At 39.1% G+C, this 24099-nt stretch overlaps 1 protein-coding gene across 2 annotated transcripts in view; it reads left to right on the forward strand.

Moving 5' to 3' along the window:
* The first annotated feature begins 609 nt into the window (after nt 1–609).
* RETREG1 (reticulophagy regulator 1) overlaps nt 610–24099 on the forward strand; it is a 64345-nt gene continuing 40855 nt past the window's right edge. Inside the window, exons 1-3 of one of the 2 annotated variants that reach the window (XM_071453964.1) lie at nt 610–925; nt 14711–14817; nt 16550–16580. In XM_071453964.1, the coding sequence (XP_071310065.1) occupies nt 696–925; nt 14711–14817; nt 16550–16580 (368 nt within the window). In that variant the 5' untranslated portion in view covers nt 610–695. The remainder of the gene's footprint in view (nt 926–14710; nt 14818–16549; nt 16581–24099) is intronic. The other variant, XM_071453972.1, reaches the window with a different exon arrangement.

Genomic DNA, 24099 nt, shown 5'->3' on the forward strand with positions numbered 1-24099 from the left:
GGATGGGGCATCCACAGCGTCCCTGGGACACGCCTTCCAGTGTCTCACCACCCTTACAGCTAAGAATTTCTTCCTAATGTCTAACCTAAATTTCCCCTCTTTTAATTTGAGCCCATTACCCCTTGCCCTATCACTGTAGTCCCTGACAAAGAGTCCCTCTCCAGCTTCCCTACAGGCTCCCTTCAGACACAGGGAGGTTTCTATAAGGTCTGCACACAGTCTCCTCTTATCCAAGCTGACCAGCCCCGATTTCCTCAGCCCGTCTTCATAGGGGAGATGCTCCAGTGCTCTTATCAAGTTGGTGGCAAGTTGATAAGCACTCCTCTGGACGTGCCGCAGCTCTGCGAGGAGCAGATGAAGGAAGGACGAGTCACACTGGCAACACCTTCCAGCGGGCTTCACCTTCCCAAATCTAGAAAGCAACTGGGTTGCACGGCTTTCCCCGGGCTGAGAACCGGTCTCTCCCGGAGGACACTCCCGCCAGGGGCGGGAGCCTCGGGCCCTCCCGCCCGCTCCCGGCGCCTCCCCCGTCCCGCCGGCCGGGCCCGCCCCGCGGCACCTGCGCGGAGGCGGTGCGGGGTAACGCGGGGGCAGCGCCGCGCTCCGCCCCGGGCCCGCCCCTGCCGCCCCGGCCCGGCCCGGCCCCAGCCCCGGCTCCGCCCGGCCGAGCCGCAGCCCGGCGGCCGCACCGAGCCATGGCGAGCGCGGCGCTCCCCGCGCAGCCCCAGGAAGCGGAGGCCCCGCAGGAGCGAGGCGCGGCGGCACCCAGGGAGCCGGATCCGGCGGAGGTGTCAGGCGGGGCCGGGGCGGCGGCGGTGCTGGGAGAGACCGGGCTGGCCGTGGGCTGCTGCATCGCGGCGGCGCTCAGCTGGGAGCGGCCCCTCCGCAGCCTGGGCGGCTTCGTCTGCGCCAACCTGCTCTTCTGGTGAGCCAGCCGGGCCGGGGTGGGCGCCGGGGCCGAGGCCGGGGTCGGGACCGCCCCCCGGGATGGGAAAGCCTCCGCCCGGCCCGGCCCGGCCGCCCCGCCCGCAGCGGGCGCTTCCTCCCCCAGCCCCGCGTTTGCCCCGGCCTCCAGGAGGAGCGTCTGCCCCGTGCCCTGCCCTCCCCTCCCGACGCCCCAGCGGGGAGCTGACCCGTGCCCCCAGCGAAGGGAGGTCCTGCTCTGCGCTCCACCTGCCTCCCGGCATTCCATGGCCCCCGGCGTTCCCTGGCCCCAGCCGCCGCTCCGGGGTTGACCACGGCCCTCACGCTGAGTGCATCTGCCTGGTCGGGTTCTTTCACCCTCGGTTTCTGCCCCAGCCTCGCACACACACACGTTCTGCCCCCATATCCCACAGCATGATGCGTGATGATGATGATGATGATGATGAGTCTCAGGTGGAAGCTGAGCAGGGCGGCTGCAGGACACCCCGCCGAGAACTCGCATTTGGCACAGCCGAGAGGAGCCGCGGGCCCGCATTTCTGTGCAGAGTTTTGAAACCTGCTGAAATCAGGTCCCGAGCCCATCGGTTGTGCTGTGCTGATGCCCTGGTCCAGTACTTTAGAGTTCACTTTGGGTATATGTGCTTTTCCAAATTGGTGGCCTACTTAGTGGAGTCTTTGTGAAGTGGGCACAGCCAGAATGTTACTGCAGTGCACCAGTTCTCTTTTCGGACTAAGCTTTTTGTAGTTGGAGGCAGTTTAGCTGAATAAGCCCCAGAGATTAACATAGGGATATGTTCATTGTTGAGTTTGTCATGTCTCTTTTGTTAATTTCTGTAGGAAAAAAGTTGTCTATGTGAAACTTCTTCAGGGCTTTCCCGTGATCTTAGGTTTTGCCAATGCCTATGTTTTTTTGCTTTCTGATCTACAATATTGTTGTATGCCTGCTTGATGATGTAAAGCAATTTATAAATTAGTGCACTCCCTAATACTGCAGAGGCTCTTAGGACTGAATAGTGTTTCTTTTCCTGTGGCTAGAACTGCCTCCTTTCCTCTTAAGCAAATAAGAGGTAAACAAGTGGTGCAGTGGATTAATATCAAACTCCTCTTGATTCTCTATAACCCTAACAGTGTGATGTTTTAACATGAGATCCAAGTCATAGAAAGAAGACTTTCTGGACCTTTGTGCTGCACAAGAAAATCTCAGCAAATATTTTCAAAATCATTTTATCCTCTTTGATCCCAGAAGCAGAATGTGCATGACGTCTATTTTAGGTTGACTTTTATTATCCGTCTTGCTCTTAGGTGTCCATGGTAAATCCTTTCATTGAATAAGTTATGTGGTTTTGCTCTCGTTTTCTGCATACTTCAGAGGTCACCTGTTCTTTCAGCCATTTGGAAGAGTCAGAATGACTTATATTTCTTTTCAGTGTGGCTCTGATAAAATTTTCAGGGACAACATCTAGCAGAATACATTTCCATGTCTTAAGGAGTAGTAGGTGCTGGGCAACCCGTTGGCTATTTTTTCTCCAGATTTGACCCAAGCAAGGTATAAAATGCCTGCACTATTCAATGCCTGTAAGAAGTCTCCTTTGGTAGTCTTACTGGCAACTTGTTATGGTGATCAGTATTTGAAGTTATTTTACCAAAATTCATAGCTCACTCTACTGTGTTCCTTTGAGGATGAGTTGGAACAGCAAAAGTCAGGGCACGGATTGCTCATTTTAATTTGGTGGTATTGTACCTCAGAAGGAAGCTCGCTATCCTAGTGCCAGGGAGTTTTGAGAGGTGTAGACAAACAAGGAAATGTGTAGAAGCAGGAATGATGACCAGTAAACTTCTGTGGTTTGAGAACATAAGGAAAGATCTCGGTAACAAACCTATGAAATCTGAGACTTTGAAAATTAAACAGTCATTTAAATCTGAGGTCACATTTCCCTGCTTTGGTGTTGGGATTGTCAGTGTTTGCAGCACAGTGTGTTTGCTGCTTCTCCTTTTCCTGTTTGAGATCCAGCTGGTCAGCCCGGTTTGTGATGACTCACACAGTCACAAACTGCTTCAGGACTGGGAACAAGTGTCCACCCCTGCTGCCTGTGAAGTCTCTCCCAAGCTTTGTGCTGGCTGGAGCCTGTAGGTAGAAGGAACATTTCCTAGTTGCTGTCTCATGTGCCTACAAGTATCTGTGCCCCATAGGGGACCCCCAATGCATGCAGCCTCTAATCAGGATATCTCAGAGCTCAGAAGTCTGTATTGCTGGATGGGAGACGTCTCCCACTAGAGCAGCAATTGGTGGAAGAAGGACAAAGGGGAGGTGAGGTTTAATTTTACAGTTTTCTGAATTTTGGAAAAGCAACACCAGGTCCTTCCTCGCATCCATTTAATTTTGTTGGGACTGTTTTCCTCATGGTTAGTTGAGTTCTTGTATGTTCACTCATCAAAATATTTCATGTGTAAACTGTCGCAGTAGGAGCTGCTGAGAGTGAACTGTTTCTCTGGTGTCACAGTATTTTCTTTTTTTTTTTTTTAATATATTCCATTATAGCCTCTTTTGTGTTTAAAAAAAAACCTCTTAGCCATTGTACTGTATATAAATACATTTTTTGATGGTTACTACTAAAATATTGTTCTTGTAAGTACAAGAAATTTACTAACTTAATCTCATTCTGATTTCCTTGATTTTCTTAATATTCCTGACAAATTTTTGTGGACTCTTTAATGAGAGAAGAGTGACAGTAGACACAATCTGGCTACTGAAAAAGCATTTTTCAGGTACCACCTCCATTATTTTTTCACCGTGAACAGCTTTAAGCCTCTTGCCCCAAATGAACCTGACCAAAAATCTTTAAAATGAACAGGGGTTAAATATATATGTTATTTTGCACCTAACCATCTGAAATATGATTTGAATTCTTGTTTGCAGACTGAAGTCAAAATAACACAGGAAAACAAGGCTATTTTTCCCCCCTGTTTTACCCCTGTTGTACTGAAAAAGTGAGTGATTGGGCCAAAACCAGAGAAACTCTGTGCTGGTGCCAGAAGTTCACTCCAGGTGTTCTGAGTGTTAGGCTGTTGACTGATAACTTTCAGTCTTGGGTTTAATCTTATCCAAATGTTAACATTCAGTCCTAGATTTTTAAGATAGAATTCTATCCTAATTATTATTCTCTGCTTGTATGGAATAGAGGGGATAGTGGCAGCTTTTTGTTCTCCCAATCTGTAATTTTAAATTTCTACAAGGTCAGAGGGAGAAGTTTATTTTCAGTAATTCTGTACTGTTCCATGTGTTTTGTAGTTTGCAGATATCTATTTCAAATACATGTTTTCTATCTGCAAATAAATGTTTCAGACTCAAGTACATTCATGTCTGCAAGGTCATCCCTATATACACCAGTTGCATCTGTTCACCAATTGCCCAATTTCCTGATTTCCCTCGGATTTTTTGTGAAGGGAGGCAGCAGAAAAACTAAGATATAATACATCTTTTCTCTTTTCCCATCTTGTGGAACAAATTTATTGCATTGCCCTATTTGCTATTCTCTTCACCAACCCAAATCCACATTTTACTTCTGACCTCAGAAGGTATATTAAAACGTTACATGATGTTATTGTACTGACTCAACAAAGTAACTGACCAACTTTGTAAAATACAAGTATCAGTCCTTGAATAAAACAGGTGTGCAGGCCTAAGTTTCCATTAAAAATAGTCTAGTGTCACCATCCGTACTCATACTTTTTGTTTGTTTGGTCTCAGATCTAGTGAATATTTCCATTGTCTGAGAGAAACAATCAAGAGAGAAAACAGTATTGCTTATATCTGAATTGTCTGTGTGCATTGCATCAGGTAAAGATTGTGTATTTTCCTGACAGAAAATCTAGTTGCTCTTTAAATATTAGTAACAAAACACACATTCAGAGTTTAGCGGCTTGGTGTGTTTTGTTTTTAAGTGTCCAATTTGTTTTAGGAGTTGTTACTGAAATGTTTGTTTTGTTTTAAAGTATCCAGTTCACTTTAAGATTTGTTCTAAAGTGTTTCTTACTTGAAATCTCTGCTTGTCAATGAAAAAGTATACCATGAAGACATCTCAGAGTACTTTTCATTCATTAATTCTTTCAATGGAAGAAAGCAGTACTAAGCTAAGCATTTCTTTCATGTATTTGCACATAACTTGTAAATGCTACCACTACTATACCTCACTTGTCTATAAATCAAGATTTCTGCCCATTTAGAGAGCAGTGTGCATGCACAATGTATGCTTGCATTTTTGTTCTTTGTTACAAGAAGAAAGACATGCAGCAGCCCTGTTTTATGTGTTTGTGGACTTAGGTTTTTGTTCACTGTCGGCACTGACTGGCTATCACTGGAAATATAGTCTAGGGGACCTACTCAGACATTCTTGGTGATAAAATGTCAAATTAAATAAATGTCAATAAAAGAAATCTTTGAAATCAAAACATAAAGGAAATACATGAAAATTAACTGAGTTGGAGTAAGGCAGGATGTTGGTATTCAGAGGCCAGTTTGTAGTATGCTGGTCTTCAGGTCACTTAATTAAATTTGTAATATCTTCCAAGCCGGGAGAACATGTATGGATTTTTCCTTATAGCACCCAGATGCTAAATATGGTTTTGAATGTGGGAAAATTTGGTCTTTGGCTGTGTTTGTTACAGGAAATCTTAGAGCTACATTCATAGCTGTCTTGGGATTACTTTCCCAAAATCCAAAGTATCAGGACAGCACGCACGTGAATACTCCTCCCTTAAATTCTAGTAAGAGTTTATGTCTCTGATGACTCAAGTAGGAATAGGAGAGTAGGTTAAGTATTGACATTATTATTTTGTAATGATAATACCTTCATTATCAAAAAATAGAAAAAAAATTCTGGCATAGGGAGTTTTGAAATTCACTGTGCATTCACATGAATGGATTTCTTATATGGTTGCTAGTTTGTTTCTTCTAGTCTATAGTCCTTAACTTATTTAATTTGCTCCCTTTTGCTAAGTCTTTGTAACTTATTGGTATTGGAATTTATTTTATTTCACCTAGATGTAGTACAGCAAATTGTTGATGTTTGTGGTTTGTTGTTTTTTGCTTCTGAGAAGGTGGTATGCCAAAATACTCTTCCTCAAGTAAAGCTAAAATTCCAACTTCACCACAAGTTGTGATATAATTTTAGGGTCTACTTGTTTTTACCCAGGCAGTTTTAGGCTTATAGTCACTTTTCCAATACAAATTATGAAAACTTTTGAAGGCTTTGGAGGTAGAAAAGTGGAACGGAAAGTTAAATTCTTTTGATTTACTTAACAAAAATTATTAAAAGCCATTAACAGCTTTTTAGTGACAGTTTTCATACTTTTGGCTGAGAGAGTAGTTTACAGGAATGAAAATTGACATTGTTTAAGAGCCAGACGGTGTTACATAAAAACCTGGACAGCTGACGGCATTTTTCAACCAATAAGATGAAATCAGGATCAGTCAGAAAAGAAATGAAGTGGCATAATTGAGGAAAAGTAAGCATTACTGAAAAATTTAGGATCAAATCTAGGATGAGAACATGATGGAAGATGGAAATCCAGAACAAAGGAGAACAGAAATTAATTGCAGCATGGCTTGTGTTTATTCTGTCTTGCTGAAACGTACATATGCTGTGTCTAAAGCAGCTGTTTCAAGAGAGAAATTATAATTTCTTCATGTATGGCTTCAAAATAATGAGACCTTTCAAATAGTAAGTAGAATTTTGAGAACAATGGATGTTTTAGGGGGATATGCTCTGCTCCATGGTAGATGTTACAGGACTAATGAGAGCATTAAAGAAAAGGAGATTTAGGGCAGCACAGTAGAGGTGCTACTGCTCAAACTGCTGCTACTGTATGAGAAAATGGGATTAAGATTTCTTCTGTACTTTGCCAGAGCACAGGTTAATTAAGGTCATCTGGGCATTTGTCTGAAAAAACAAAGGCAGCAAGGTTATTTGATGTTATGTGTTTAAATCAAAATAATTTTAACTTCCATGGACATATCATCCCCTCTTTTCACTGACATAACAGTAGAATTTGATGTTATGGTAGACCCAGAAGGTATGTAGTTTAGGTCATTTAAACTTTCTCCTTTTCAAATGCTTTTTATGTGCCTGTCTGAATGCAACAGGTTGCAGTAAATCTGATCCAAAAGCACAGATATTGAAACTTGATTCTAACTGCTGCATTCCTCAAGAGGTTTCCTTGCAAACAGTGCGAGATAATTTTGCAATGTGAAATTATTAACTTAATCCTATTTCCCAGACCACCAATATACTTCCAGTGTACTAGTTTATAGGCAAATTTTATCTTTAGTGATTAAATGCAAAGCATTGGAACAATTTTTCTAGTGTTTTTTCTTAGGGGCTTAGAGTATTTTTGGTTTTATTTAGACTTATTTTAAGGTTAAGAGCTAGTTTCTTGAGTTGGGGTCGAGAACATACACAATTTGAATTCCCATCCTGTGTGTTAAGTTAGCATTGTCCATCTGTCTTTGCTTTTGCCCCGAGACCTGTGCACAGACCTTCCAGAGAACTACCCCTTCTACAGATGCCTGTAACAGTAATTTAAATTTCTAGGAGTCTGTTTCTTAGGACAAGAGGTTTATTTATTATTCAAAAGTTTTTGAATTCTAATAAGTTCTAGAAGGTTTTCTAAAGAAAAACTGATTTGGTCTGTGCTTTCTGGCTGAATAAATATGATCCTAATCTTTTCAATGAAACCTGACAAATAAGCTCTTTGAATAAAAGAGTTATGCTTGAGTTTTCTTAGTCTTAACAAAGAAAGAATTTTTTTTTTAATGATCCAAGTTTTAGAATAATAAGCATGCCTTTTCTGCTTGAGGGTTATTTTTTTAAATTATTTGTTTATTTTTCTGTACCTAGTGTTAGAATTTTTAGATTTCTGGGTGCTATCCAATGGAACACTCTTTGCTAGCTGGCACATAGGTTAGTAAAATGAAGCATGCTTTTCCATGCTTCATTTTACTCTGTTTGAAATATCTTAAGTACCTAATTTTCTCTCTTATTTAGAGAAAAACTTGAAGTGAAAAATGGTGCTTCTTTCTAATTTATGTCTTCATGGAATGTTTTTCTCAACTAAATTAGACATGATCTAAAACATTTTTAATGTACTTATTTTTAAGAAGCATTCCATTACAACATTTCACAGGTTTTCAGCTAAACAGATATACAGCTTTCTAGGTTCAAAATGCCAGACACCCAGAGCGCTAGTATGTATATTTTCAATTTTAATTAGCATTAGATGCGGAATAAACGCTTTTGAAATTATTTTAGTCAACAAATTGTGCTTTTTGGAAGGGTAGGGAGGTTTTTTAGACAGAATATAAGCCTTTGTTCTTTCTAAAATTTTTGACAGAACATATACATATGTGGTTTTTTACATGTAATTCCCTCTCTTCAATATGGAATCTGCTGTTCCAGTTTTTGTGTATTTTTCAGATATGCAAGCTAAATATCATATAAATATAATAATATTTTACCAAATTATATTCTATAAAGAGATTCCACCAAAAAAGTGTGCATAACTTACTCTGACTTAAGTGAAAATCTACACTTTTTGTGTAGGAATTGGGAAGGGATTTTTGCATTATAATTCTTGAACAGTTACCTAAATACTTTGGCTCAGACCAGGTGTCTTGGTTTCAGCTGGGATGGAATTATTTTTCTTCCTGATACAGTGTTGCAGTGCTGTATTTTGGATTCAGTATGAGAACAGAGTTGATAACAAACTGATATTTCAGTTGTTGCTGATCAGTGTTTACCCTAAGTCAAGGACTTTCCAGTTTTCCATGCTCTGCCAGCAAGCAGGTGTGAAGAAACCAGGGAGGAGCACAGCCAGGACAGCTGACCTGAACTGGCCAAAGGGAAATTCCAGACCACAGTGTGGCAGGAGCTGGCCAGGAGCTGCCCATCACTGATCAGGCTGGGCTGAGCACTGGTCAGCAGGTGATGAGCAGTGGCGCCGTGCATCACTGGTCTTTATTTTTCTCTCTTTTTGTTGTATCACATTTCATTTATTATTATTGTTACTCTTATGAACTTTATTTCAATTATTAAAGTGTTCTTAAGCCCTGGCTTTTACTTCTTTCCATCGTCCTTCCCATCTCAACAGGGCAGGAGAAAAGTGAGCAACATTAATTGTCGGCTAGTGTTATACCACAACACCAAGATGTACTAAAGGAACAATGGGAAAAATACTGGATTATTGAGTTCTGACTTCCAGTGTTTTGAATACTCGAGGCTTGGATTTCTGTATATGTAGATAAAGGATTTTGATATTTACAGAGGTTTAGTATGAAAATCAGTTCTATAGAAGAGCAATTCACATAAAAGTTGTAAATTTATTAGACATAAAAAGCAGGATTTGCAAACCTGCTTTGGGATGGTTTTTCAGTGAGGAGAGTTTAAGCATCAAATTACCTGTAAATAAAATAGTGTTGAATATATATTTTTCCTTCTTGATTCACAGGAGAGCAAACAAAATGATTGACCCTCTGATCAGTAAGGGCACAAGTTTTCTGATACTACCTTTACCATGTATTTCAAAAATGTTGTTCAGGCAGTGTGCTTCATGCTGTAATTAGAAGAAAACAAGCCCTCTTCCCCTTCCCCAAAATTCTTGCTTGAGACAGTCATCAGAATTTATTGCAACCACACAGGTGTTGATTGCTCCAGCAGTAAGTGTGGAAGAATGGTCTACATTCAGCTCCAAGCAGGAAGCAGTTGCCACCAGGAAACAGTCACTACCACATCTTTTCCTTACCCAGATGCCTTCTCTGTAGATGTTTGTCTGAAACAGCGTTAGGTGGTCCCCTGTAGGAGCAAAGTACACGTAGCTTTGAAATTAGCAGTTCAGTATTCTCAAAGTGCACTAGAAATATTTCCTCTCCACAGGGGAGGGCCGTTCTCTGTGTGGTTTATGTCATAGGCCATGCTTGCTTATCAGTGCCTGATTGGAAGAAGACCAGTTCTATGGAAAGCTTGGGCTGAAAGGTGTCAGTAGATTTTCACCTAAACATTTTATGAGGAAACAGTTATATACCAACCTTCACTCCTTAGAACTCCATGGAATTGCTCTGGAGAGTTTGGCCTCTGGTTTTAAGATGTAAATATGAGTTTGTGGAACACAGAACTGAAGTCCACAAGTCACTCATGCAGCCAATAAATGTGTCATAAAGCTGATGGTAAAGTAAAGCTCCATGCTCACATCTGTGTCATTGACAGCTTTCATTTATTTATGTGACTATCTCTGGATTTCATCTAGGGATAGATGGCTATTAAAAATGTACCTGCTAAGGCTTTCCAGAAATAACTAGCACTGGCTGCTGATAGTCTAAATAATTTAATTTTTTATTAAATGTTTTCTTATGTTTTGTGTTTACAAAGTGCAACTCATTCATAGCTGTAGAATGTGTTGTAAAAAACTCAAATCCTTAACAGCTGAAATGAAAGAATCAAATTGGTTTATTTAACATTTGAAACAATTTGGTAGGTCTGCACCTTCCCTGTATCTCAATGATACATGAGATAAAAATAGCTCTTGTTATGCCCTGTAAGTTTTATTATGTTTACTGACTGCAATATTGTATGATATTGTTAACCGTCAAAATTTCTTCACTGACTCATGACACTTGAATAACTTTGTACAATCCATTTTGTGCAGTTCATTGTCCCAGGTGCTCTGGGACAATTTTGGTGTACTGTGAGATACTGCTTTGTGATACAACAAATTGACAGTATTGACAAATGACCATCCATACTTTAAACAACTGGAGAAAAGACAAGAAGAAAGTACCTTAGGCTACTTTTCTATCTTTAGGTCCACCATCATGCAGTTGAATAATTTCCACTTTTAATTGTGGAAGTTGTCGAGTTTTGATTCTTACTTGTGCAGTTTAGAATTATTCAGAGCAGCTGCAATTTAACCAGGCCCAGAAACAGAAACTGTTATGGCTTTGAGTTCTAAGGTCAGCATCTTACCAAAAAATATTTGCCAACCACTTGTAATAGCCTACAATAGTCACAGATTGAAAATACCATCCAGGTTGGTAGGGGCTTCATGAGGTCTCTAGTATGGCTTGCAGCTCAAAATAAGATCAGTACTTAATTCAGATGAGATTGCTCAGGGTTTTGTCTTCATAGTCATCAAGTTTGGAAATTCCTCAACCTTTGTGGACAGCCACTGCTTAATTATCCATTGATATTGCTCCTATTTCATTTTACAAAAATGGTTTCTCAGTCTTCCAGAGTGGAGTTGAGTGGCAGGCTGGCTCCATCACACTTACATTCTTCCTACATAGAAGGACATAGGATGGAAGAACGCTGGAGGTCAGCTGGTCTGGCTTGCTCAAATGATCTCCACTTGGAGCACATTGCTCAGGTTCTCACACAGCTAAGCTTTGGAAAGTCCTACTCTGCAGTGGTCTGCCACCTGGTTAGCACCTCCATTGGCTCTTTCACTTGAGTGCTCTGGACCAGAGGACATCCTTCACAGTGAGGCCACTGTTCCTTCTTGCAGCCTCCAAGCCAGGTGGCTGTATCCCACCCCTGGGGCTGTGTCTGAGTGAGGGCCTTTCCTGTGCAGGGAGTGCCTGTTTCAGCCACTGACAGGGACTGAGTCTTGGGCACCTCATGACTGGGTTTTTTTGCAGTCCTGCACTGCCTACAGCAGAATTTTTTGTCCCCTTGTTGTGCAAGCTGTCCTATTAGCTGCTGAAGTAGTTATCTGGAATGCATTATTCTGTACATTGTTTCTTAACCCCTCCATTCCCCTCAAAAAACATTCACAAAACACTGCAGAATTCAAGGGGGAACAAATCTTGGTTATGTCTCCAGGAATGGTTTTTACTTCTGCACCACTTGTAGAAGAAATTAAACAATTTGAACTTTAGCATGGTTTGTTTATTGCTTAAAAAACAGAGCATGTTCAGTAAGCTTTTCTTACATAGCATTCTTCTACAATACAGAAGGAGTGCACTATATGAGGATTTCATTCTGGAGCCTTGCATTTTTGTCAGATATGTGTGTGTCAGAAATGCTTAAGAGTACAATCTCTTACTTTTTTTAAAAAAAAGGGGCAAAAATGCCCTAACTTTTATTAATAAGCAGAAGTACCACAGAAACTATGAGTCTGGTTGCTATACATCATGTGGGTAATTCCTAGAATAATTCTGAATCCTAACAGTGGCAGTAGCATAATAAGTGGTTTTCAGATCCCTGCATGTTGAACTAACTGTTTGAGAAGCTTATATTTGATGGATATACGCCAAAAGAGTGCAAGGGGGCCTTATCAGCTTTCCACTAGGAAGGGCTTCAAGGACACAGATCTCTGACATATGGCTCACAAATAGTTTTTCTAATCTCTGTTGCTCTGGCACCTGAGGGCTGACACAAGCTGGCTGAATGAATTCACAAGGGATGGTCTTTCTTGCAAACATCACGGTCTAGATAAAGAGCTAATAATGTTAAGACATGGGAAGTTCAGACAGAATGATTCAAAGTTCTCCAAAGAAGTTAAGAGTCCTTGTTTGGTGACTACATTGGCTGCTTCAACTGGATTACAGTTTTTTCCCTCAAACATTGGAGCAGGGACACTGCAGTATTGAGAAGGTGGAATGACATGACTTGGAAGCATCTTTCAGAGAGGATGCTACCTTGTTAATCCTTGTTTGCTAATCCTAGTCCTCATTAGAGCAATTGTCTTTAACAGCAGGTGACAGCTGTGATTGCAGTGAAACTAACAGTGTGGTTTAGTTGGGAGCATAAAGTAGGTCAAACATGTTCTGTGCATTTTTTGAAAGACACACTAGCCATCTTAGTAAGCATCTGATCTTACCTTGAAAAGCTAGTAAGATGTGTGTGTATGTACACACATGCACACACTTGTATATAAATTCTGGTATTGATGCATGTGTTTGAGACCATCAAAAAGTGGCCAGTGGTAATTGCTAAGTCAGGGCATTCTGTGTGATTCTATAAACATTCATGCACAAGCACCATGAAGACCCTGTAAAATAGACATGGTATTAAGCCCAAACAGTTTGAAGGTTTGCATTTGTTATAAACTTCTGTTGCATAGAAGTTGGATGAAAAATTCTTCATTTGATTTTTTTTAATACAGCATCATATCTCTCCCCCAGCCTGTTATCAGTAAATTAAGTAAGTAGGCTAAACAAAGTCTTCTGTGCAGTGGAACTTAACACTTAAACACAATCAAAGATTTTTAATGCTGAATAATATTGCCAAGGAAAATAGTAGGACAACATGATGCAAAGCTGTTACAAGTTTTGCATTATCAAGCTATGATTGGGCAGTTTTGATAGAGGTTGCCCTGTAATATTTTTTCTCTACACTTCTCTGTTGGTTTTCTTGAGCTGGCTGAATTATACAAAGGTGCTGATTTTATACATTTATTTTATAGGATAATCTTATAATTCAACTTCTCTACAGATATAAAAACCCATTATATTTGGATAAAACCATAAAAGTGAGCTTATGTGTTTGTATTGGAATTCATATACTGGTCTGCTCAGGGTGATTGGTATTATGAGTTTGTGTTAAATGTGAAAATTAGTGGCTTAATGGAGATTTTCTTTTTGAGGTTTTCAAGGAATACTGGAGCAGTTTGCTACTACAACAGTGTGTCCTGAGCTTGTTAGAAACATTGTGAAGTCAGTTTACTTTCTAAAAATCCAGTGCTCAAAGGGTACCTCTTGGCTTCCTGCAGTGGCCATGTTTGCTACTATTTTCACTCCCCTTCCCCCTCCTTCTTGCAGAAAAGCTCTGCAGCAGAAACTGGGTAGAAGCTGAGTAGCCAGCTGCCCTGTTTTCAGCTCTGAGAGGTTTCTTGAACACATCTCAGCTTTGTATGATTTTGTTTCTGTTGGTATTCTTATTTGATCCAGTGCCTTGGACAGTGGCTTCTTACTGGTCTTGGCTAACCTGAACTTTTTAAAGTTAATTACTTTTACTTTGAAAACTTAACTTGTTCACTGTTTCTGTTCAGATCACTTATTTAAAGTGCTCAAAACTATTAAAATACTTTCGTTTTTTAAATTTACTTAGTTGAATTTTAATTCTTTTTACTTCACACCCTTTTTTGTGAGTTAAGATATTTGCCAGTAAAACAGGTAGAAGAGCTTATCTCCAAACACACCTGGATAGCAAAGTCAGCAATGCATGAGATTGTAATTCATACTTTCTGAGTCTAGGTCTGTTTGACTTGACTAGACATGTTCTAAAAAATTATGTAATTAAAAACAAAATTCATGAAATCTTGTTATGAAGACAACTTTTAGTGTTATGCCATTATATAGATTTACCTCATCTTTGTGTTTGAAAGAATGATTTGTATAAAAATCTTGCTTAAACATAGGTTCTGGAGAAAGTAAAAGAAAAATTGTTACCTTTTTTGTGCATTGTGCCAAGACAGTTTTAATGAAACCACAGTTAATTTAAAAGTAGTGCTTTCTATGCAATAATTATTTTTTTTCTTTATTTTCTCTGTGCGTAAGTAAAAGTATGGACAAAAATCTACTACAAACTCAGTGTTTAATCTTTGTATCTTTAAATGCAATGCTTGGAGCTCAGTATTTGCTTCTCATGGAAAGGTTGTGGGGAGAAACTGAGCTCAATTATTGCAATCTGAGTCTATTTCTTCCTATTTGTTTTCAGTATTAGTAGCAGCTGTTAGTTTTTGCATGCTTCCAATGAGTTTTGAAGTATTCAACATTTATTTCTTCTTGATATTCTAGGTTTGTTGCATTGACCCCTTGGAGAGTATATCATCTGACTTCCCTTATAATACTTGGAGTGTTAATTCTTCAGATAATGAAGGATTTGGTATTCTCAAAAATAAAAGGTAAGTGTACTGACAGAATTCTGTGCTTAAACACCTGCACTTTGGAGCATTCATTACTAAATTCATTACTAAAGCCAGGCCAATATTATGTTTATTGTAAAAGTATCAGCTAATATTAGAGAGTGGTAGTAGATCTGTGATGGTCTGTTGCCATTTTCAATTAAGTTTTGCTATATTTTATAGGGAGGGCTTTAGGAGATTTGTTTTAGCATTTAGATGAGTGTAATTGTTAGGAGTGGACAGTCATTCTTGTTTCTTAACTGCTAGGTCTGAACATGCATTCTTTTCTAAAATACAAAGTTTTCCTAGACATTCGTACTTCTTCCAACATTAATCATGTAATTTTTGGAAAGTTTGGGACATCCAATATATATCAGTGAAATTTTTAAATAGACAGAGAAATTACCTATCTTAGCACAGTTGAAATAAGAAGTGAACAGTATTTTCTTTTTACTTTGTATAGCATATATTTTCCAGAGTGTATAAAGTCTTATGTGAATTCAAGCAATTTTGAAAGGGATTTTGAGTTTGTTGGCTGGTCTGGTGGTTTGGAATTTTATTTTCAATTCCTGTCCTGTACTTCATTACCATCTTAAAAATTCTTGGACAAAATGCTCATTATAGGTTTTCTGTTTTCTTTGCCATGAAGATTGTTTTTTTCAAGATTCTTATTTTGCCTTTTATTTATTGTTAAAGCCCATGCAAAGTGTTTGAAAAAACATCTGAACATAGTACAGAAGCAGGAAATAGATGTCAGAGAAGCATGGTATTCCTCTGTGATGTACTAACACTTAATTTCTGACTGCCAAAGCCAGTTGTTCCCTGCTTAGTTACAACAGGTATTTGCTACCTTTTCTCAAGGATGATTTACTATCATTCCCTTTTCTGGGAGTTTTGGTTACCGTTCTGTTTCCTGCTTGAGTATTGCAAGCCCAAGGCCAACTTTTAAAGCTAAGCAGAATTTGATTTTTTAAGCTCTGTGCTGTATAAATCTCCACAAACATTGAATACTTGCTAGCTGGAGGGCAATGACTTAGGTACATTCACTCATACCTGTAAATAATATTTTTGTAATGACCAAATTCAGGATGTACCAATCTCATGTTTGTCTGATTATTTAACGATTCATTTTAGAGGTGAGGCTAGGAAGACCTGCTTCCTAGCTTATAGAATAATTATTTACTGTAGTAAATTAATTTATTCTACTATTGTCTTTGATGCCATTGTGGACAATGTTCAAGAAAAATCAGGCCCTTGAAGTAATACTGCAGGAGTCTTGTGGTAATGAATAGAAATCAATGAAATGCCACTCCAAGAAGCAGAAAAAATTCTTCCCAATGTATCACGTCCATGTAGCTGCTTCCCGCTTCCAGCCAGCCACTAGATGGCAAGACTATTACAGATTCATGAGGAATGCAGAGAGGTTGTCAGTGTGTAGAAGTAGAAGGTATGTTCAGGTTAAAGTTATGTTATCATCTTTATGACATCCTTCCATGTAGAAATGTAGCCATAGAGGATCCTGACTTTCTCCGTTAATGATTTTAACTGTATGTTAAGTTTACAGAAAGCAATTCAAGAACTGTTACTGTAAGATGATACAGCTTTCCTGTTTGACTGATACAGAGAACTCCTTAGTCATTTTGTCCCAATTCTGAATATGTTCTATGAATAAATAATAAAATTCTTTCTGATTTAGTGCATTGTGTTTCATCTTACATTCTTAAAATTGCAGGTGCGCAGCTTTGGAGGACCATCACTGGCAAGTAGGTATTTTATTTTTAATGCATGGTTATTTATTACTTTATTTTTTTATAGTTGGCCTGGAATTTTTTTCTTTAAAGTCTGTTTTCTTCTAATAAATTGCTGAATTATTTTGATCTTAAAATATTTTCTAAGTTTATTAGTGCTTGTTCATGACTTCTAATAAATTCTTTCTTCTGATTTGAGTTATATTAAAGTATATAGTAACATATCAGAATACCTCTAGAAATGCTTTTTGCTACACTGGTATTATCATGCTTTGTGTTTTCTGAGAACTAGTGCTTTCTTTGAAAAGCAGAATAATACTGTGTTGGTCAAGGAGGTAACTTTTAGAACTTATAGAACTTTTAGAACTTATACCAGTGCTGCTGAATAGAAGTAGGTAAGATGGCTGGGGTTTCTCTTCAAGTCAACATAAGTAATTGATTGTTATAAGTGCGAATAAATATCAGTTGATATCCATATGAATAGAAATTAATAATTTTGAAGCCTGTTGACCTGCCTGTCTTAGAAAAATGTTTATGTCATATTACTGTAGAATATATAATTTATTTAATTTGTTGGCAGTTGTCCTGGTTCCAGCCAAGACAGATTTTTGCAGTAGCCAGAAGGGGCGTGGCCAGGACTCAAAGGACTTTTTATTCTCTAGCACCTCTCCTCATTTTCCAGGGATGGGGGAAGGAGTCCCTTCCAGGTCCCATAGTGTGACAGCATGGTCAGGTGTGGTTGGGAGTTTACACCTGATGTGTGAATCATTCACCTCCCACGTACACTGATATTGTCGCTGTTACTGTTTATTGTTCTTTCTCATTGCTGTTCCCATAAATTGTTCTTATTCCAACCCGTGATCTTTACCTCTTTTGTCTCCAGTTCTCCTGTCCAGCCCTCCACAGGGGTGATGGGGAGTGTGTGGTTTGGAGTGTTTCAGTGGGAACACTGACCTGGGGAACACCATTCCTTCAGCACAACAGCAGTATAATCAATGTCTAAACGATTTGCAGACAATCCATTTTCAGAACAAAAGGCTGCATATTTAAGGCATTATTCTTCTAAACAGACCACAGGATTTATTATATATCTGACATAATTTGAAAGCATATCCATTAGTACACTATTGTATTATAGCGTGGCACTGAAGAAACAGTAATGCAGAGTTGATAAAGGGAAGGTGCTGGGTTTTGTTCTTTTTGTTGTCTAGAGACAGATATCAATGTCATAGCAATTACAGAAGGCAGTTCAGATGTGCAGCTCCTGTTCAGTTTCATACCTCTTAACTTCCACAGGTATGAAATCTCATAAGCATAAAATGGAGCTATATGGAATTGGTGACAGTTTAGTTTATAATCTGAGCAGATTAAAATGCTTTTACCATAGCTAGTGCTACTTCATGTATCTGTGTAGAGTGGCAATGCTTTAAAAGTTTTAATTGAGAAGCTATTCCTGTGGCACAGTAGATTAGTATGATTTATATTTCATTTCTCCTTCCTGTTATTTGCCAGAGAAATTTACATAAAATTTGCTGTCTTTCAGGGTTTTGAATCTGACTTTACCTGTCTGTTTACATTACAGAAGAGGAAGGCAAAGAAAACCAAATTGCTTGTGAAGTGAAAGGAAGCATAGGTTTTTGGCTGCCTTTTGTTTCCCTGAAAAATAATTCTGCAGTCTGATAAATTTTTCTTCTCTTACTCAGTTCATCAGGTCACCAAACTAGAATAGTTGATTTTAATTAAAATATTATAAATAGTACTTTAAATATCTTGGATTCAGGTTTTCATTTGTTCAGAATGCTGGACTTGGTTTGCTGTTCTGTGGGGAGACAATGCAGGGAGCGAAAAAGAGAATTTGATGAGCTCACCATAGCTCATGCCTTTGGGTAATATAATACAAGCATTGTATGTGTCCATCTAGCCCAGACTCTGCTCTCTGAAGGGATCCAGCCAGGAGAAACATGACCTTGGGTAATGTCCTGCATTAAAGCGGGGTTCTCTTGGTGTACTTTCCCAGCAGCTTCCAGTTGAACCTTACCCCTACCCCCCTCCCAAGCTATTCTAGGTGGACCTACCATGAATTTGTCTCGTTGCTTTTGTTCTTAGAAACTTTTGCTGTTGGCAACACCCTGTACACAGAGATCCACAGCTGAACCACGTGCTTTGTGAACAGTCTTCTGTTTGTTTACTGCCCTATGGTAGTTCGTAAGCTCTTCCTACATTTTTTCCTGTTGGAAGAAATATTGAGCAATTGCTCTCTATTAGTATTCTCCAGCAAGCTGTGTCTTCCATAAACTTCTGTCCCGACCTGTTCTCTTCAGTTCGTGACTGCTTAATTGTTTCTAAAATAGAGATTCTCTGAGTTTTGATGTCTTCATTGTGCTTTTCTGCATTTTTCTTCTGTTTCTGTGCCCCTTTTTGCTGGGGAGACAGAATTACAAATAGCATTCAGGGAGATCCTTGGACTATACATTGTCCCTCTCTTCTTTTCATAATAAATCCCAACATTTGATTGGGGCTTTTTCAACCTCTGCTGAGCTCTGAAATGGTGTTTTCATGGATCCATGTTGTCATGGATAATCACCTCAAGGTAATGTCTTGAGTAGTAAAGATCAGCTTAAAGCCTATATGACTTTAAGAGTTATGGGGTTTTTTTATCTTTTAATTTCTTTACATTTCATCTGCCTTTTTGCAAGAAAATCATGTGATACTTGATTAAATTCTGCTAATCCTTGCAGCTGGTCTCTGTCCTTACCAGAATAATTCCTCTCATTTGTCATGGCTTCTTATGCTCCATAAAAGCATTTGATGAGAGACCTTGTTGAAAGCTTTCTCAGAAATCCAGGTAATTTTTTATGGACATCAGTGTTCATCTAAAAGCAGGTTCACTTTTGGAAAGGACGGAAGGTTTGAGATACGATGTCCTTTACAGCTTACATTGGGACAGGCATGCATGCCCTTTGTTAGTTTTCCTGACAGTTTGCACAGAGCAGAGATGAGTGTTTAGTGGTTTGCAGTTCTCTGGCTCTTGTGTGCCTTCCCTAAAAATAGATATTGCTTTAGACACTTCACAGTCCTCTGCCTTAAGGCAGCTTTAAGAGACGCTGTTTAACCGAAATGAAATTTCAACTGGTGCACCCAGCCTTTCATTTATAGCTTTTATAAGTTCACAAAATGACTTTGCGTTTGTTTGCACTGTGGGTGGGCTTTTCTTTTTCTGAATGCTCCTATAAATGTGCCTGTTGATTGTATTGAAATTGAAAGAATTCTGTAAAATGTTGAGGCTGGGTGCATGGTTCCTTTTCATTTTACTCAAAATTGGATATGAAAAACTGTTTTCATGTTATCATATATGAGCAAGATGTGCCAAATATATCCCCATATCCAGCAAAGAATCACTGGCTCTTAAATAACTTGCAGAGAAAAAAATGTGGTAGATCTTTGTGGTGATACTTTCAGTGAGAGACAATGCCTATTTTATAAATGTCTATTCTAATAAATAACATGTGTGCATGATTTTTCTTTGGCATGATGGCCCTACAGCCCTGCATCTGTAGTTTGTAACTGCCTTAAGGTCCATGCAGAATGGCTGTGTGCAGGCAGGAAAGGATTTCTAGTCTGTGCCAGCTTTGAAATTCCTCTGGATTGCTTTGGCAAGTGCTAGTTGGCATCCGCCAAAAATGTGCTAAGAGCCATTTTAATGATTTAACTGCAGAACTGACCAATTCTAGTGCCTGACAGAACTGCCACACTCAGTTTGGTTTATTGAAACAGATGTAGGTGGTACCAAAATTATCAGAACAGACTCGTTTCCTGCCCTACCTTTTTGTTGTGTCATTCTGGTTTTGAAAATTAGTATCAGTCAGTCACAAGCTCAGTCGAATGTTTCATAAATGGCGGCACTGATTTCTGATGAGTTTTATAGTGAAATGGTAAACTTTTGGTAGTTGGAGGGTGAATTAATGATTGTGACTGTTCTGAAACTCGCATTTTTTCAACATTCACATGCATTGTGTATTTTGTCTGCTGCATGTACATTCCAAGTATCAGAGACTGAAGTACTTCAATGAAAATGCTGTTAATTTGTGGCACTTGTTTTTGGTCCTCCTTCATCTTTGTTGAACATTGCTGACTAGTCAAAACAAGCATAGCATTACTTTTTTCATGGCCATAATTTAAATGCAGAATGCTTGTTGTCTCACATGTAAAATGTGTCTATGTAAGAAGACCTGTGATTGTATTTCTAATGGAGTCATTTAGTACTATTTTAATTTTAAAATTTCAAACTGAAGATAAGCTAAACCTTCCTTAGGAATGGTAGCATTTTAGCACATTTTTTCCCCCAAATCTAGTTCTGTTTCTGAGGAACTGCTGTAAAGGTATCTTGCCTTTTTTAAAAATGGGTGACAGCTTTTAAAGGAGCACTGGAAAAGGTCACTTGTTAAATTACTGTTCCTTATTATAAAGCTGTTTTATTTCTTCCTATCCTAGAGAGATTTCTTTGAAATCTGGAGCTTTTCTAGTCAGTGCGGTGTTATGTTTAAGTCAGTAGATGTATTAGAATATCCACAGGAATTGTAGCACACCTTCATTTCTTGAGTGGTCAAACTTAAGAAGATGAAATTAATATTAATGCAGAATTATTATTTTATAGCAAGCCTAAAAAACCCTAGTTGCAGCCTGAGAAGGGACTGAGCAACAGTCCTTTTAAAAGGCCATCAGTGAGTGACTGAAAATAATAAGCCAGAAAAAAAGGAGTTAATGCTCTGAAGACAAGCAGCTCTGCATAGTGTGTTTTCAGTCCCCTGTTATGTTTTATCATTTTCTCAGATCAAAGCTACCTGGGACTTCTGGGAAGAGCCTTGCCTGACCAGTCATGGTGTTAAGCTCCCTACTGCACTAATGGCTGCTTCAGCCACAGACTGCAGTAGGTGTGTAGTATTTACTGTATTATTGAACGTTGAATGTTGTGGATATAATCCTTTAGACTATGAAAATAAATCCTGAAAGGGTTCTCCTGACCCTGTAGGTTGAAATAAAGTTTTTTTTATTCCCAAAGCACATTTTCTCCTCTGCTCCTGAGAGGAGGAAAAAATAAGCGTGCAGCACCATGAACAGCATGTCTAATCCACTGCCGCTCGTGTGTTTGGGTCAATGAAGATTTGGAATTCCCTAAGAAGAAACAGTAACATTTGCAAGAGAAAAAGGACACTTCTTGGTGGAAGATTTTAACGGGCAGTTGTCTTTATTGAAGCACTTTAGGACTTGATGTTGAAAACCATGGTTAATATTGAAGTGCTCCTGAAGCTCTGTAGTTAGCTGACTGAGATATTTCTGAAATAATAGCCTTCACTGATAGAAGGTTACAAACTGACACACAGAGGTTATTTTCTAAGCCCAGGATATTCCTGTTTCTCACCAGTCCTCCTCCCTCCTCCAGTCCCTTCTTTGTGGATTCCTTTTATGAGAGTTAGCTGTGGTGACACTTGTGGACTCCCAGAGCCATCAAAATTGCTGCCCGCTTGCAGGCGAGCGTTACTGTTTGGTAGGTAACAACATCCATTTCTGGGTCAGCTGATGTGACAGATCAGCTTCAAATTCAGGTCATAGCTTTTCTGGATCTGAATTCATCTTTTGATCTACACTGGTTTCACACTTGCATTAGCCCAGCTCATAGACATTTGTATTCATTACAATGGTCAGTGTGCTCTGAAGAACAATATTCTGAGCTAGCATCATTCAGAGCTTGACAGATTTCATGTAATGTGTGACTATTGGGCTTTTTTCCAAGAAGAAGAAAAAATAATCTTTTGAATCTAATAACTCCATAACTCTAATAACTCTGTAACACAATTGTGCAAAATTATTCCTAATATGTCACTGAGAACAATGAAAAAAACTCTTTGTGTTGTCCCTAAATACAAATGAGACAGTTGCCCCTTTCATCTAATTACCATGCTTTGTTTATTATGTCAGAGGCTTTACATACCTCTGATTTACATATGTTTTGCCTGCTGGGTTTGCTTAAGACAATCTGCAAGTCATGTGCCTAAATATTTCTGACGTAGTCTGCTTAGTCTGATTTCATGATCAATGGAGAAACATTTGAAATACTTCTTGAGATATATATCCTGATCTACCTCTTCCCAAACAAATGTCTGTAGGTGGGTCAGGTATATTGTGTCTTAATGGTGACTGTTTGTTTCCCTTGAATTTAGACAGGAAGCCTAGGGTGGTGAGACAAGTAAAGGTGTTTACAACCCTTGTGTCATTGTTCCCCATTGATCTGAAGTCCTGTCTGTTTTGGAGATGCCACTGACTGCTGCTTGTGGCTACAATAAGAAACTGGCTCTTGCACTCTTGGCACAAAACACAGCAATACCAATCCACAGCAGTAATAACTGCAGGGCACGGGGACTTGGTTTATTTACCTCTTTGTGTATGTAAAGTTTCTCTGAAATGAGTCTCAGGCACAGTATGATTGTGTATTCAGATCACTCTTGAGACACCAAGGATGTGCTGCTTCACTGTATCTCAGAATAAAAGTCCTGTCCTTCAGGGTGTCGCAAAGAGATTTCTTTGCAGATGAGTGGATTAGGAAATAAGAGGTCTTTTTCCATTAGGAACTCCAACAAGATCAAGGCTGTAGCAGAAGTGTTTCTGTTATACACTTGTTAATCCATTTCCTTGATGTTACAGATAGGAAAAAATGTAATGTGAGCCAAGGGCAGTCATGTGGGCCAGTCAGTACCAAAGCACGACACCATCAGTTCCAGTTTCTGTTGCACAGTCTCTTTGTCTTGCTTTGGTCATCCAGACAGGATCCATTCCTCACATGGCCCTACACAACTGCACAATCTGGTAACAGACTGAAGAAAATACTTCCTGTTGACCTACAGCAAGGCAGAGGGCAGAATATAGTCTAACAGATAAATAGAAATAGGCTCCAGAGAGCAAATATTTGCTTCTTCAGTTATTTCAATGTAGTCTGAAGGCATCTGGAGTATTCAAAGACTTCCAGCCTTGGTATTACATAGTGGTTGCTGTTCTGTTCATTTCGCCTCATATATTTGTATGAGTTTGTGTTGGAAGATATAGATGGCTAGATAACATATATCAAACAATTCTGCTTCAAATATGGTTCTCCCAAATGTTCTTAATATATAAAAGCTGTTGCAGTCCTTCAGGAAGTGAATGCATACTTGTGGAAAGCAAATGGAAATTGAGTTTTATTTGCAGCCTAAACCCATACTTTTTCAGTAACCACTTTACTGTTCAAATACCAGATTGTAATTGTCCTTTGTTTTATAGAATCTGTTGCTACAACTCAGATAGGCAGCAATATGTCTGGGGGTTTTTTTTCTAAAGGCACTTTACACATGAATGATCAAACCTTCTGCAGATCGCAGAAAGAATTGTCTACATTGCAAAAACCCTTCATTTTTTTGGGTTTTGTTAATATTATGTGACCTTATTTCTTCTTTCTGGCTAGTTATTTCCAAGTTGTTAGCTACCTTTCCAAGTAATGTATTCT

This window comes from Agelaius tricolor, unplaced genomic scaffold (assembly GCF_023055355.1).
Source record: "Agelaius tricolor isolate 1412-34295 unplaced genomic scaffold, bAgeTri1.0.p SCAF_2, whole genome shotgun sequence".
NCBI lineage: Eukaryota > Metazoa > Chordata > Aves > Passeriformes > Icteridae > Agelaius > Agelaius tricolor.